At 40.6% G+C, this 14,106-nt stretch overlaps 1 protein-coding gene across 1 annotated transcript in view; it reads right to left on the bottom strand.

Annotated features, from left to right (window-relative positions):
* PIK3R3 (phosphoinositide-3-kinase regulatory subunit 3) overlaps positions 1-9,161 on the bottom strand; it is a 144,982-nt gene extending 135,821 nt beyond the window's left edge. Inside the window, exon 1 of the mRNA XM_047082577.1 lies at positions 8,361-9,161. Coding sequence (XP_046938533.1) covers positions 8,361-8,466 — 106 coding nt within the window. The 5' untranslated portion in view covers positions 8,467-9,161. The remainder of the gene's footprint in view (positions 1-8,360) is intronic.
* Between the last annotated feature and the right edge of the window lie 4,945 nt (positions 9,162-14,106).

Below are 14,106 nucleotides of genomic sequence, written 5' to 3'. Positions count from 1 at the left end.
GCTTGCACATGCACTCTTGCTCTCTCTCTCAAAACAAATAAACTTAGAAAAAAATGTGTAAAAATAAATTTTGATTTGTGATTGAATTTTCTTCTTAGAAAATTTAAACATGAAAACTAAAACAAAAAACGAAAAAACAATAAATGGCCACCACCTGGGTGGCTGTCTCTTGATTTTAGGTCAGGTCATGATCCCAAGGTCATGGGCTTGAGCCCCATATTAGGCTCTGCGTGGAGTATGGAGCTTGCTTAAGATTCTCTCTCGGGGCACCTGGGTGGCTCAGTCGGTTAATCGGCTGACTTCAGCTCATGTCATGATCTGGCAATTCGTGTGTTTGACCCCATGTGGGGCTCTGTGCTGACAGCTCAGAGTCTGGAGCCTGCCTCAGATTCTGTGTCTCCTTCTCTCTCTGCCCCTCCCCACAAATGCTTGCACACTCGCTCGCTCTCTCTCTCTCAAAATTAAAAAAAGATTATCTCTGTCCCTCTGCCCCTCTCCCCCATGTGCATGCTCTCTCCAAAACAAATATAAAAATAAATAAAAACTGTAACAGTAAGTACTTAAGATGGCATAGCCACAAGCTCTGGAGGTGTAGCCCTATACCCTTAGACAAGGGTAAACAATTAATCTGGCCCACAAACAGAATGTCCAAGGCTGGATAGTGGTGGATGGTATGACATCATGGTATTGACTTTAGTTTTGCATTGGCTTATGTTCACAGGCCCCAGAGCAGTTTTTATACTGACAAGACACATGTAAAATAGTAGGATGTGGCGGACTGGACCTAGCCTACTGTCTCTTTTATAAAAAAAAAATAATAAGATAACCCTCTTACTTTATACAAACTTACAAAATATTTGCAAAAAACAACAAATATACCATTTATCAGCAATTTGGAAACTGATCCGATAAGGCTACATGGCAGACCTTACCTTTTAATCCCAAATCAAATCCTACACATTCTAAATTTAATTGGTGTAACATACTGGGAAACTTAAATCTACATTTTGCCCAGTGCTATGTAAAACTAGCCGAACAAACTTTCAAAAACTTACTACTCACTTCTAATTCTTCGAAATTTCAAAAATGACTTTTACTCAAAACCATAAAATTTTGCTAACAATATTAAGTATTGTACTTTTTCATTATTCCCTTTGTTAGAATAAATTATAAGTTTGAAGGTCCACGTTGATTAATAAATATTATCAACATTTTAAAACTTAAGCCACAAAATGAAGCTGGTTGGGTCCACAGGTCTAAGACCACAAAATATTTGGGAACAGGGTATTTAAAGAAAAAAATACAAAAGAAATTTGATAGCTTGACTTCAAAAAGCTGATCTTGTTTGGGAGAGACAAAGTATACTCACAAAACAATTAAATGTCTTAACATATGATTTTATGTCAAAACAATAGACCATTGCCCCAGGTAATTACAGGATTCAGTGCTAGAATTTCTAGAGGAAGAAAGAAGACTTACAAAAGATCCTGATTTGTAGATTGGAGAGGGATGGACACAATCTAACAGAAGATGCAGCATAAGCAAAAGGTTGGAGATGGGAATAAGCAAAGTGTAGTCAGTGGATAGCAAGGAACTGGGCTAAAAGTAAGAATGAGAATAGATGGGGGCACCTGGCTAGCTCAGTCAGTAGAGTATGTGACAATCTCAGGGTCATGAGTTTGACGCCCACGTTGAGGGTAGAGTTTACTTAAAAAAATGACAATAAAGGATTAATAATTAAGTTGGAAATGTAAATTGGTGCTAAAGACCATGTATGCCTAGTTTAAGAATATGGCCTCTGCTTAAAGAAATGGATAGCTGCTAATTATGTCAAAAATTATTTCAAAGTAACATTTGAGCAGGATTAACCTGAAGAGTTCAGGATAAATTTATGGGGGAGGAGAAGAAGAAATTAAAAATAGAGCAACCAGTTTTAGGAGGTACTGGTTAAGAACCAGGGTGTTAGCAAGACAGACCTGCTCTGCCACTTGCTAGCTGTGAGGCACTTGATTAAGTTATTAAACACATCAGAGTCTCAGTTTCCTGTCTGTAAAGTGGGGTAATAATAGTGCCTATTTCATAAGGTTGTTATGTAGCTAACAGAAATAGTACAGGTAAAAATATTTAACACAGCACTTGGTCTAAAATAATTATTCAACAATATTGAACAAATAATTATTCAACAAATTATTCAACAAAAGTATTACCTTCATTATAAATCATTTCAAATGTGTGGTGATGAGGAACCAGACAAGGGCAACAGAAACTAAAGAGAAAGGATGACTTGGAGTGACATTTCCATAGACTCATGAGATGCCATAATTAGAAAAGACCCTAGAGAACTCTTCCAAGAACACAATGGCCCCAGTTTAAATGTCAGGGATGAAGAAAAAAAAATGGAGCAAGTCAAAAGGTTTTGACTGCAAGATTATTCAAAGAGGTAGACCTGAAGTAATTACATGTTATCAACATACTTTAAGATATAGGCTACAAGTGGGGTGCCTGGCTGGCTCATTCAGAGGAGTATGTGACCTTTGATCTTGGGGATGTGAGTTTGAGCCCCATGTTGGGTGTAGTGATGACTAAAAAAAATAAACAAACAAACTTAAAAAAAAAAAAGACATGTTACAATGAATTGGGTACAGTAGGTGCCAAACACTGTGCTAGATGTTGATATAGTACATCTAATCCCCAGAACAACTCTGAAAAGTAGAGTATTAAAATTCAATTTTTCAAAAGAGCACTGGCATCTTGCTTCTCAATGCTCAAAGAGGTTAAGTTCTAGCCATATAACCTTGGTAATCATAAGACACAGAGCTAGGTTTGGAACCCATATTATGTTTCCAAGCCTGTGTCCTTTCTACTCCACTCGTGCTGCATCCCCTTTAAATCAATAAGATTATACAGTATCACACAGACATACTTGTAATTATTTTTCTACCTACCTTCCTAAATATGGTGACCATAAACATGTCCAATATTTTCTACACTCTAAGAAAAATATAAAGGTATTCAGCATGAAAACAATGATGAGAATGAATTTAAAAAGCATTATTAAATGGAGAATTACCATATTCTAATGAAAGATAAGTATACTATAAACTATAATATGTTAAATGAAAGGAATGACTAGTCTTTTTCAATAAGAAATTGTAAACAAATTTGGCATGGCTTTTACATCATTTGATTATACTAACATTTGTCCCACACTACAGTATTATTTTAAAAAGGACACTAACCTCATAAAAGAAATATCTTACCACACAGAGGAGAAGAATTTATATAATATTAGCTCATCAAATATGTTTTCACTCTTATATGGATCCTGAGAAACTTAACAGAAGAAACCCATGGGGGAGGGGAAGGAAAAAAAAAAAAAAGAGGTTAGAGTGGGAGAGAGCCAAAGCATAAGAGACTCTTAAAAACTGAGAACTGAGGGTTGATGGGGGGTGGGAGGGAGGGGAGGGTAGGTGATGGGTATTGAAGAGGGAATCTTTTGGGATGAGCACTGGGTGTTGTATGGAAACCAATTTGACAATAAATTTCATATATTAAAAAAAAAATTAGCTCATCAAATGTTCAGTTACAGGGAAATACTCAACCACAGAAGTAGAATGACCAACCTGCTAACAGTAAGGACCACATGGTGGCAGGTGACCTATTTATTCAGTGTGTTTCTCAGCAAATATTTTCCCAACCACAGGGCTAGTATGCCAGTTCTCCACCAGAATGTTACTTAATCTACATTTCACCAGGATGAAAATACCAAGTATGCCAGAATAAGCAAGTAAGTTTCCTGAAACAACCTTTTCATCTGACTTCAAAAAAGTCAGAAAATACTTTCCTAGGTTGACCATCAAACTATGTAGTCACAAACTATGTAACTTCTAGACTAGTAGTTCTCAAAGTGTAATCCAGAGACCACTCTGTATCCCCAAGACCCTTTCAGAGGGTCCAAGAGGTCAAAAATATTTTCATAGTAATACTAAAACATTATTTGTCTTTTGCACCCCTCATTCTCTCACATATGTACAGTGGAGTTTTCCAGAGACTAAGACCTGTGGTATCTCAACAGATTGAATACAGGCAGAAACATGGGAACTTAGAGGTCTTCTATTAAGGCAAACATTAAAGTTATTTGCAAAAATCGGGGCACCTGGGTGGCTCAGTCGGTTAAGCATCTGACTTCAACTCAGGTCATGATCTCACAGTTTGTGAGTTCGAGCCCTGCGTCGAGCTCTGTGCTGACAGCTCAGAGCCTGGAGCCTACTTTGTATTCTGTGTCTCCTCCCCTCTCTGCCCCTCCCATGCTCATGCTCTGTCTCTCTCGGTCTCTCAATAATAAATAAACATTTAAAAAAAATTTTTTTAAAGTTATTTGCAAAAAATGTAAAACAATGCCACTCTTATTTTTGTTTTTTAATATAGTTATTTTTACATTAAAAGAAGTTATGTTAACATGTAATGCTTTTTTTAATGAATTAAATTTTTTTTAAATTTCTCAGTTTTTGCTAATTTCTCAGTTTTGTTTTACTGTATTATGCTAATACAGTAAATATCAGTAAATAGCTCTTTGAGATCCTCAATAATTTGTAAGAGTATAAAAGGGGTACTGAGACCAAAAAAATATTGAGAACCACTTTCCTAGACCTTCCTATATATACTTTACCAATAAATGCTTTTAATTTTCTAATTACTACTGAAGAGATGTTGCTGCCGTACAGATAATTTCAGAAATTCTTCTTGATAAGAACAAAAAAAGTCTACAATCTTTAGCAAAAGAATTCATTTAAATAATAAAATCATTTGTTAGATCTTCCCCCCAAAAAACCAATAACAATGTCAAAACTACAGTGCTAGCTAATACACCACTATCTATAAGCTTTGGATATGAGTTTATGATCAGTTGTATGTCTGTAATCTTCCAATAATTCCTATACCAGAGACAGGGCTCTTTGAGAAGCCTACCCAGCAACTGTTCTATCACGGAATAATCCTGATTCCCAAATCACAACAGGACTAATCAAGATGCTCATAAGCAATTCTCTGTACCACACTCTTAACATTTCCAAAATAAAAACTTTTGTTTCATCTAAACAGTTCAGTATTTCTATTGCTTCTGAGAAATACATCAAACTCCCATTTGGAGTTTGTCTTACTTACATTGTCAGTAAATTGTAGTAGATATAGCAATCCATGCAGTTATTAGAAATCTTTAGGATGTATGGTAATGGTAGTTTTTGAAAATAGGCTAAAGAAACACCTTTGGAAAACAGTTTTTCAGGCAACTGAAAGCAATAATAGGTAACTTATTATAAACTGCATTTATGGTTTAGTCTAAAATGGAGATGAAAACCATATTTTTAAAACTGTAATATTTGTTACAGTTAAGGGCCCTAAGTCAACAGCTGTCAAAATCAAGTCCTTTAACTCTAGGCTACTGCAATAGCCAAGGAATGCGATGACCAAGGACCTTAAGTAGAAAAGCACTTACAGGCTAGAAAGAAATGGTGCTCCTTAGGCATTTATTAATTCAACACATATTTATTAAATTGTCTATGCTTGCAAGACCCTGAGCAAGCTAAGAAGCTCATAATTTGATGGGAAGACAATTCCACTGGGGCAAGTATACATAAATGCAGAAGCTAGCTACTCCACAGACAGAATGAAAAGTTCTGAGAGGTGCTAGAAAAGAAAGGAAAAGGAAAGGATGTCTTCTAACAGAAGGGATCAGGAAACATACATCCTGGCAAAGAAGGCATATAATGTAGACCCTAAACATATAGAAGATTTCAACAAGTAACCAATGGGAGTGAAAAGCAACACAAGAGGAAAAAGCATACATTCAAGAAACAGCAAGTATAAAATAGCTTCCACAGAACTTGTGATGGACTCCATGAAGAGACCAGACTGGAAAATTAGGTTGGAAGCAAAAAAAACGGATTTATATGACAAGATAAGCAATCTGGGACTCTTTTTAATAGGCAAAGGAAAGCCACTGAAGCATTTTCAAAGTCATTGGAAGATTTACCACTGGGACGCAAATCATCGGATGGTACTTTAATGATACTGTGGATTGAACAAAGTAGAAACAAGAACAGTTAGTACACTATCAGTCCAGTTCAGGGAATAATAAGAGCTTGATCTGGGATAGACGGTAGGAAAATGAAGATACAAGACATGCTGCAACCTACTCACTAATAATTTACTTAGTTTTAAATGTTTCAAAACCTTAATTTACCACACAAAACAAGGCCGGCGTCCACATTATTTCCGTTAAAAACCATTCACATCACAGAAAATATTCCAGCATACTCAAGTGTGCATCCTTTATAAAAAGCTGTTAGGCATAACCAACCATAATCTACATTAAGGTTACAACATGGGTAATAAAGAAAAGCACATGCATATTTCCAATATTCTGAATAGAATCTCTGTATGCAAAATTTTATCCAAGGATGATCATTTTAAAACTCAAAAGTTTATTTCTATGTAATGCACAAAGTTTGGATCAGAATTTTATATACAACCTTGTAAGACCCACATCACTACATAATTACAATAGTCAACTTTTTTCAAAATCATTTTTGGACAACTTGGCAGATATTTTTCTGAGGCCCATATTTTTCAAACATTAGTGCCTTCTTCATTTTCTCCCCTCCTCCCCACTCACCTCTCCGCCCAACAAATTCCCTTTGTATGTCTGCAAGGCAAGATACTAGGATACACTATGATTCTGAGGCAGTGTGAATATATAATTCTTATAACAGAAATCTAGAATTATTAACTTTACTTTATACAAGAGGAACCAATGATGTACTAAATTTCCATTTACATGAATGACAAATGCATCTAATAGAAAGGATGCTTTACCGTTAAGGGGAAACAAAGGGGAAAATACACACAATAGATGGGTGGCAAATCTTACAAACTTTGCAAAACACTGAAAAGCTGCATCTGGATTGCAGTCACAATTACAAAAGCAAATAAAGAAGGCTCCAAAATGAAGGGAAAAGAGAAAAATTCTAATCATTAAGAGTAAAAAAGGTTGATTTAATATTAGTTTTTATATAGCATCATTCAACACTCTAATTGGAAAAAAAACAAAGGATAATTTACTGCTCACAAGAACACAAGAAATAATTTCTATATACATTCTACAACAGTTATACCTCATTACACTTGCATGGGCTCCAAATCCTTTCAAAGGTTCCAGAAATATACAGTCTTATAATGATTGAGGTTCCCCAATGACACATGATTTATATTGTAAGCTTAGCTATGACACATTTTTAAAAGACATAATCAAGTCATCCTAAACAAAAATAAGGACTCACAAAGGCCCTCTACTTATTCAAAATCATTATGTAAAGCACTATCTATAACTGCAAAAAAGGGTTTGAAAATCTGACAATAATGATAAAACGAGGTTAGACTTTAAAGAAAAAAAATGACCCAACTTTTCCATTTTCTCTTCCTTTTCCTTTCCTACCAGATACACAAAATGTCTGTAAGGGTCTCAGACAAAGCTCTGAACTAAAAATACAGTATATGTATACTTTACATTATGTGTATTTGAACCTATAACATAGATGTACACATCACATATATTCACACACAAAAAAGGTTCCTCCTTTTTTTGCTCTAAGAATTGAAGTTACATTAAGCCCTAGCCCATAAATTAAATTACCATAAATTAAAGAGTAATAAAATACTGCACGCAGATCTCTCTAAGCGACTATATTCCGAGAAGAAAAACCTCAGGCTAAGACCATGACTGAATAAAAACGCCCAATCCCTGAAAATCACTAACCAGCATTTGGTTTCTGTAAGAGAAAAAAAAAGGGGGGGGGGGTCTTAAAATGAATTATCACATAGGCAACCCAGTTTCAGAAGTTAACGAAGGTAGAACACAACGAATCAAATAAGACGAACGTATGAAACGACAAGCTTTAAAGAATTTCCCTAAAGGGAAAGGCTGACTTCAAGGCTCGGATATAAAGCATCCTATGCAGGTAGAAGATCTTTAAAGGGGGGGGGGGGGGGAGAGAGAAGGACCGGGGGGTGCACAACAAAAACCTGAACGACACGCATAGGCAAAAAGAAGTAAAAGAAATGAGTCTCTCCTCCCACCCCCACTCCAGCCCCCACCCCCACCCTCGCAGGACAATAGGATCGGGGTCCTAACTGCAAACTTTAAACGGGTATACCAGAAGCAGTTTTACTGCAGCTCTAACTGCAAATCTGCCCCTCATCCCAAACCTAGAGCTCCCAGGAACACTTCTGCCCTGAAAACATCACTAAGGTCTTGTTATATACCAATCAGACCCATCACAAGATTCTTTTTCTCTCCCAAGTACCTGGAGGATCCATTTCAATATAAAATATCAGTTCTGTCGAATAGGGCATCATCACCTCCCTCCAGTCTGCGTCATCGCGGTCCATACTCCACACCGTATTGTACATCGCGCTGTCAGGGGCAGGTCGTCAGGAAATATATAGAAAGCATATATATATTTTTTTATCTGATATTTAAAAATCTAAAAATATAGATCTATAAAAGTCCCACACGGAAATGCACTTCGGGGTTTCCAACGGCCGGTACAAGTCCAGCCAACTACCGGGACGAGGACGGGGTCCTCCCCCACTTTCCTCTTACAGCACCCAGCAAGATGCCCCCCGAACTTTCAATCTACGGGCTTTTTCTCCTCAGAGAGGTAAAGAGAGGCTTGGGGGGGCAGGAGGGCTGAGGTGTTAGAAAGCTGCTTCCCAAAAATTCTTTCCACACGGTCGCTCTCCGAAGAGAAAAGCTCCCGCTGCCTCCAAATCTTTCCTCGGCAGCCACTTTTGTGTCCTTCGAGGGAGGGAGAACGAAAAGGGGGGAAAAAGAACGCGCTGGGAGAAAGGTGAGGAAGTGACAAAGGAAGGCATAAAAAGGGAGTAGGTATTGCGTTCAAGTTTCGGGGTCCCACTGGTCTGCAGAGAGCGATCCCCTCAGGGGCCGGGACTCGGGCTCCGTTCCAGTCAGGCTCGGAACCGAAGCTGCCGCAGCCTCGGGATGGGGGCCCGTCAGAAAGTCCAGCTAGTTCTGCCCGGCTGGCCGCTCCCGCTGGGCTGCAAGCAAGCCCGCCTGTGCCGGCTCCCCTCACGCTCTGCCCTGACTCCAGCCACTAGAGTTTCATTTTAACGGCGCGGAGGGGGACACCCTCCCCCGCCTCACGCTCCCCCGCTGAGGCGCCACCCAACCGCACCCGGCAGGGGGGACACGCAACATAACTACTGTTCCTCCCCTCTATTCCGACTCGAAGTACTGGGGAGTCCATCAGGTGCCTGAGAAATTGTACAGAAAACCGTCCTTCATCTCGACTTTCAACTCTCCCCAACGATCTCTGGGCTTTGGCTTCTTAATCATCGATCCTCTCTTCCCCCCAGCCTCAATCAAAATGGTACAGTCCGGGCGCTGGCCGCACGCCAGGAGTCAGTGCCGGGAGCACGCGAGCCAGGCCGGGGGGAAGCTGCGAGAGAAAAGGAGGGGGTAGAAAGAAAGGATAAGGTGCGTGGTGATTGGCTGAGCCGGGTTGCCGGAGCCCGAGCCTGCGTCTTTTGTCTGCCTTGCTCCAGCGAAGGAGCGGGAGACGGCTGCGCGCCCCAAGTAGGCCAATCAGGATCCAGCCGGCGCTGGCCGGTAAGGCGGCGATTGGTCGAAGCCCAGTTACTAAGCGGGACAAAGGCAGAAGGGGGAAAGAAAAGAAGAGGAGGAAAAAAAAAAAAGAAAGAAAGAAAGCGCAAACGGCGGTTACTGACAGGCTGGGCGAGTGCTCAGGGGCTCTGGCTGCCCGGAGACAGGCGGGGCTCCCGCTGAGGCTGGGACGGGCCGGACGAGTTGGGGAGGTGGGGGGGAGGGAGACGGGCTGGCGCAAGACACCTCTGCCCGGAGATTGGCCGCGGGGGAGGGGAGCGGACGGAGAGGGGCGCCTGCTGTCACCTGGAGGGACTTGGGCTCCTCCGGTCCTTAGGAGGTCCCCGGGCAGAATCCCTCCCCACAGACCTCTTCACTGTGCTGGGCAGCCCCCACTCCTCGCGATAAGTTGCCATATAAAGAAAAGGTCCCCCAAACCCACTTGCAGGACTGTTACCACTCCGTGAGATGAGATGCCCATGCCCCCCTGTAGCTTTCCCAGGCAGCTACCGGAACCCAATCCCGGTTTCTCCCCTTGAGCGGTTAGGCTTTTCTTAAGGAGGTATTTCGCAGTTCCTCTGCGCTTCCCACGCAAGGACTTTTGAACTCAGAGGTAACTCCCCACACCTGAAATAAATAGTGAGGAGCCACAGCAGGCCCCTCAGCTCGAGTGCTCACGGCAGAAAACATGCCTTGAAATTACAGTGCGTCTGTGATTTAAGACAAATCACAGGTGTTAGAATCCCCAGCCAAAAAGGCTTTATTCTGTTTCCCTGACAGACCCCCTTCCACATACACCGAGTCCCTTCCCCAAACTTAAAACTATGATAGACTATGAAAAACTGTGACTATTTCCATGCATTTCAGAGACAGCTAAATAACTTGCTGGGGAACACTGAATAGCCAAAAGCAGATTTGTGTCTCCTAAAGGTTATGCTTGGAATTGCCATCCTGCATACCGTACAATACAGTCTGGGGAGGCCAAAAACTGTTCCATTTCCTCTTTACACAGGAGTAACAAAGCCCATTGTGTTTGGGTTGACAACCCGCTTTAAGCCCTAGCAAAACCTCCTACCCTGAATGGCTCTGCTATATTGATTCATTCCTGTCGAAAAGTTGCCACGTTTCACCCTCTACCTCCTAAAGTGATTCTGCCTTCCCTAACGGTGCTCTAAATTGAGACAGTTCCCGGAAGCAGTCAAAATATGTATAGGCTCTGTATAGAGTCTTGGATTAAAAAAGGGCTAGTAAGACTAAATGGACAAGGTTGAACTGACAAAAGACATCAAGATTCTTACATGCTTTCTTTTTCACATTTCTGAAATCCCAAACATGATTCAGAAGCCAGATCAACTTTGGGGCAGGGCATGTTGTTAATTTGAATGTCCTGAACCATTTCTCTAGGTAGAAGATACTGGAAGATCAACTCTAATTTGTGGCTGGCTTCCCAGCAGTCTCTTTACTTCACCATATCTGGGAGCCAGAAGTACTCACATGTGATAACTCAAAAGGCAGAACAATCAGTCAAGGGCAAGTTGGTTTATTTTTGTTCACGGGTGTCCCTGTGCATTCCCAAACAAAATGAAGGTGAAGAGAGGAAGTGTGGAAAAGATAATGGCTTTCAGATGTCCACAGCAGTTTTTGCCTGGACCATTTTTCATCATTTAGTGGTGGGGTTTCAATTTCTAATATGCAGAGCAATCACCCAGCCTTTCCCACAGCTAAGACTTTGAGAGATGTAGTAAAGCAGCACAGTGTATAATCTGGTCCTCAACACTGGCACACAGAGTAAGGCTTGATTCAACCTTGCCACCTAAAATTATATGCTCCAACTATCCAACAAATAAAGCTTTGAATAGGAGACCTCCAAAAAATAACAGTGATGCAAGAAGCAATGATGAATCAAGGGGAAACACATTTCCTTTGGATGGGCTTGAATCAGTGCCCTGTCATGGTGGGAAGTGCCTGTCATATGATGCTGGCCTTACTTTCCTTCAGTTGAGAAATAAAAGTGAGGTTCTGACTGCATGTCATCAAACCGCCTCAGGCTCTTTGGCAAAGGTAGAGAATGTTAGCTCTGGTGTCCTGGACCGTTTCCATCCTGGAGAATTATATTTGGCCTGGGCGTGGATTAAATTCAGCTCTAAGAGCTCAAACTCCTGGGTCACAACCTGCTACTTTGGGATTTTTTTTCCCCATTGCCTCCCTCCTTTCTTTTTTTAATTTAAAGTAGTCTTAGATAAATCACAAAATCTGTATGCTTTTATTTATATATAGGAGATTTATATGAAATAGGAGATTGCCTTCAGATTTATACAAGCTTCTTAGCTTATTCTGAAACACTAAGAATGAAAACAAAAATGCCACTTAACTACTTAGAATTAATAGTACCTTTCTGTAACTCCAAATAGATAGGGTGTCCTTCACTTTTCACCCTGGTATGGTCTTCCTATCAAACTGTTCAAATATGCTCCATTTCCCCCTCTTTATTTCAGAGATGGATGAAATATTTCTCTTGTGCACTGAATATAGGGTATGATCTCAGAGCTCTCTGTGCCAGCAGAATCAGCCTGGAACTCAGCCAAAAGTTCTTCGTGATTAAAGGTGCCATCTGAGCACACAATATTTTTTTAAAAGCCTTGCAAAATGGAAACACACTTTTATTATTTTTTTAACGTCACTAGCTTTAACACCAGGACTGACTTGAGCCTTTAGGGAAGGATCACAGGCCTCAATCCCTCTCTTCTTTCCCCCTGCCCTCTCATCATGTTTCTTGGTCAAATGTCTTATGATAAGGCCAAGTCCATACAGCTAAATAAACTCAATAAATGGAGTTCCAAGACAACTCCACAAATCACCAGTTGCAGATTCAAGGACCTCCTGAACCACATGCCTTGTAAGTTGGGATACAGCAAGATTTGATGGTAAAGTTTGCCTTTATTTATTTTTTTTTAGCTTATTTTTTGTAATCTCTACACCCTATGTGGGGCTCAAACTCACAACCCTGAGATCAAGAGTTGCGTGCTGTTCCAAGAGAGAGCCAGCCAGGTGCCCAGAAAAGTTTGGCTTTATAATGCAAACAATGCTAGTGTATCTTCTAGAAAGACCTCTCACTTGAGAATTGATAGTCATCTCTTGAGATGGTAGTGTCTACAATCATGATTTTCCATTTTTTTCAGAATGGTATTCCTTTACTTCCTTTTGCAATTTTTTACCTCTCTTGTACATCCCAAACTATGTGATGGGGATTAAGGAGTGCGCTTGTGGTGATGTAGGTAAGTGTTGAATCACTATATTGTACACCTGAAACTAATATTACACTGTATGTTAACTAACTGCAATTTAAATAAAACTTTTTTAAAAAAGGAAAGAAAAAAGAAAGTCTCTGATACTGTTAATTACATCATCCCAAGGCACTGAAAAATTGTAACACTGGATGAATAAATGGTCTTCATGGAAGTGGCATTCCTCCAGATGCTGCTAAACTCCTGGGCTTAGGGGGCACTGTTAGAGGGCTTCCTCAGACCCCTCAGCACATGATAACGATCTTCTCTGCCTCCCTCACCCTACTTTGGGTCCTCCCACAGGTTTAGGGGTCACAAAAAATCAGATCTCTCTCTCTAGCCTAACATGCTCCCCTCTTTTTGTCATCTGCCCTTCCAGCAACACAGGGGTCACCTGGATGATCTGCATGCTGCTGCCCTAAACTTCTCCTCCATCAAGGCAACAGCTTTCAGCTCAGCTCTCACCAGGAAAGAGAGAGCAAATGAGATCCAAATGACAGGAACAATAGTCTAGGCTGTTTGACAAGGGCAGGGCACAAACAGGGCAGGCAGCTGGTGAGTTCTGTTACCTCATTTAATCTCCATAACCCTGAGGAAGAGGGTTGTATTTTTATTCTCATTTTACAGATGAGGAAATTGAGACCCAGAGCAGTGAGGGGACTTGTTCAAAGCCACTCAGGTACTTAGTAGCAGAGCCAGTATTAGAGCCCCAGGTCCCAACAGCCAGGTAAGTACCTTTTCCACTGTACCACAGCTTGCCTCTCCTTTTCATTCACTTGGCAAGTGTTAATGGATGCTTCTAAACACTGGGGATACAAAAATGAATAAGACAGAGTGTCTAACATTGAGTCCAGAGCTCACAGAGGAGGGGCCAACAAAGGAATAAATAATTATAGGCATGTAAGGCTATAATAGAGAAATTGACAAAGTGCTATGTGAGCCTCCAAAACAGTGATGATCTCTTCCCACATGCAGGTAATAACATCAAGGAGGTGACATTTGAGCTCTCCCAAACGTATATACACCTGCTTTAAACATTTGGTCTGTTTGTTTCTGTTTTCCAAATCTGTAGCATTAGCTCCAAGCCTGAAAACGTTTCAGTGAAAGCTGACCCAAATATCAGGTCACCAAAGAGTCCCTCAT

Source organism: Lynx rufus, unplaced genomic scaffold (genome assembly GCF_022079265.1).
Source record: "Lynx rufus isolate CCGP_SWC_20201006 ecotype Redwood Valley unplaced genomic scaffold, mLynRuf1.p SCAF_2, whole genome shotgun sequence".
Taxonomy (NCBI): Eukaryota; Metazoa; Chordata; class Mammalia; order Carnivora; family Felidae; genus Lynx; species Lynx rufus.
The sequence above is the reverse complement of the archived record's forward strand: the minus strand, read 5'-3'. Positions and strand labels throughout refer to the sequence as shown.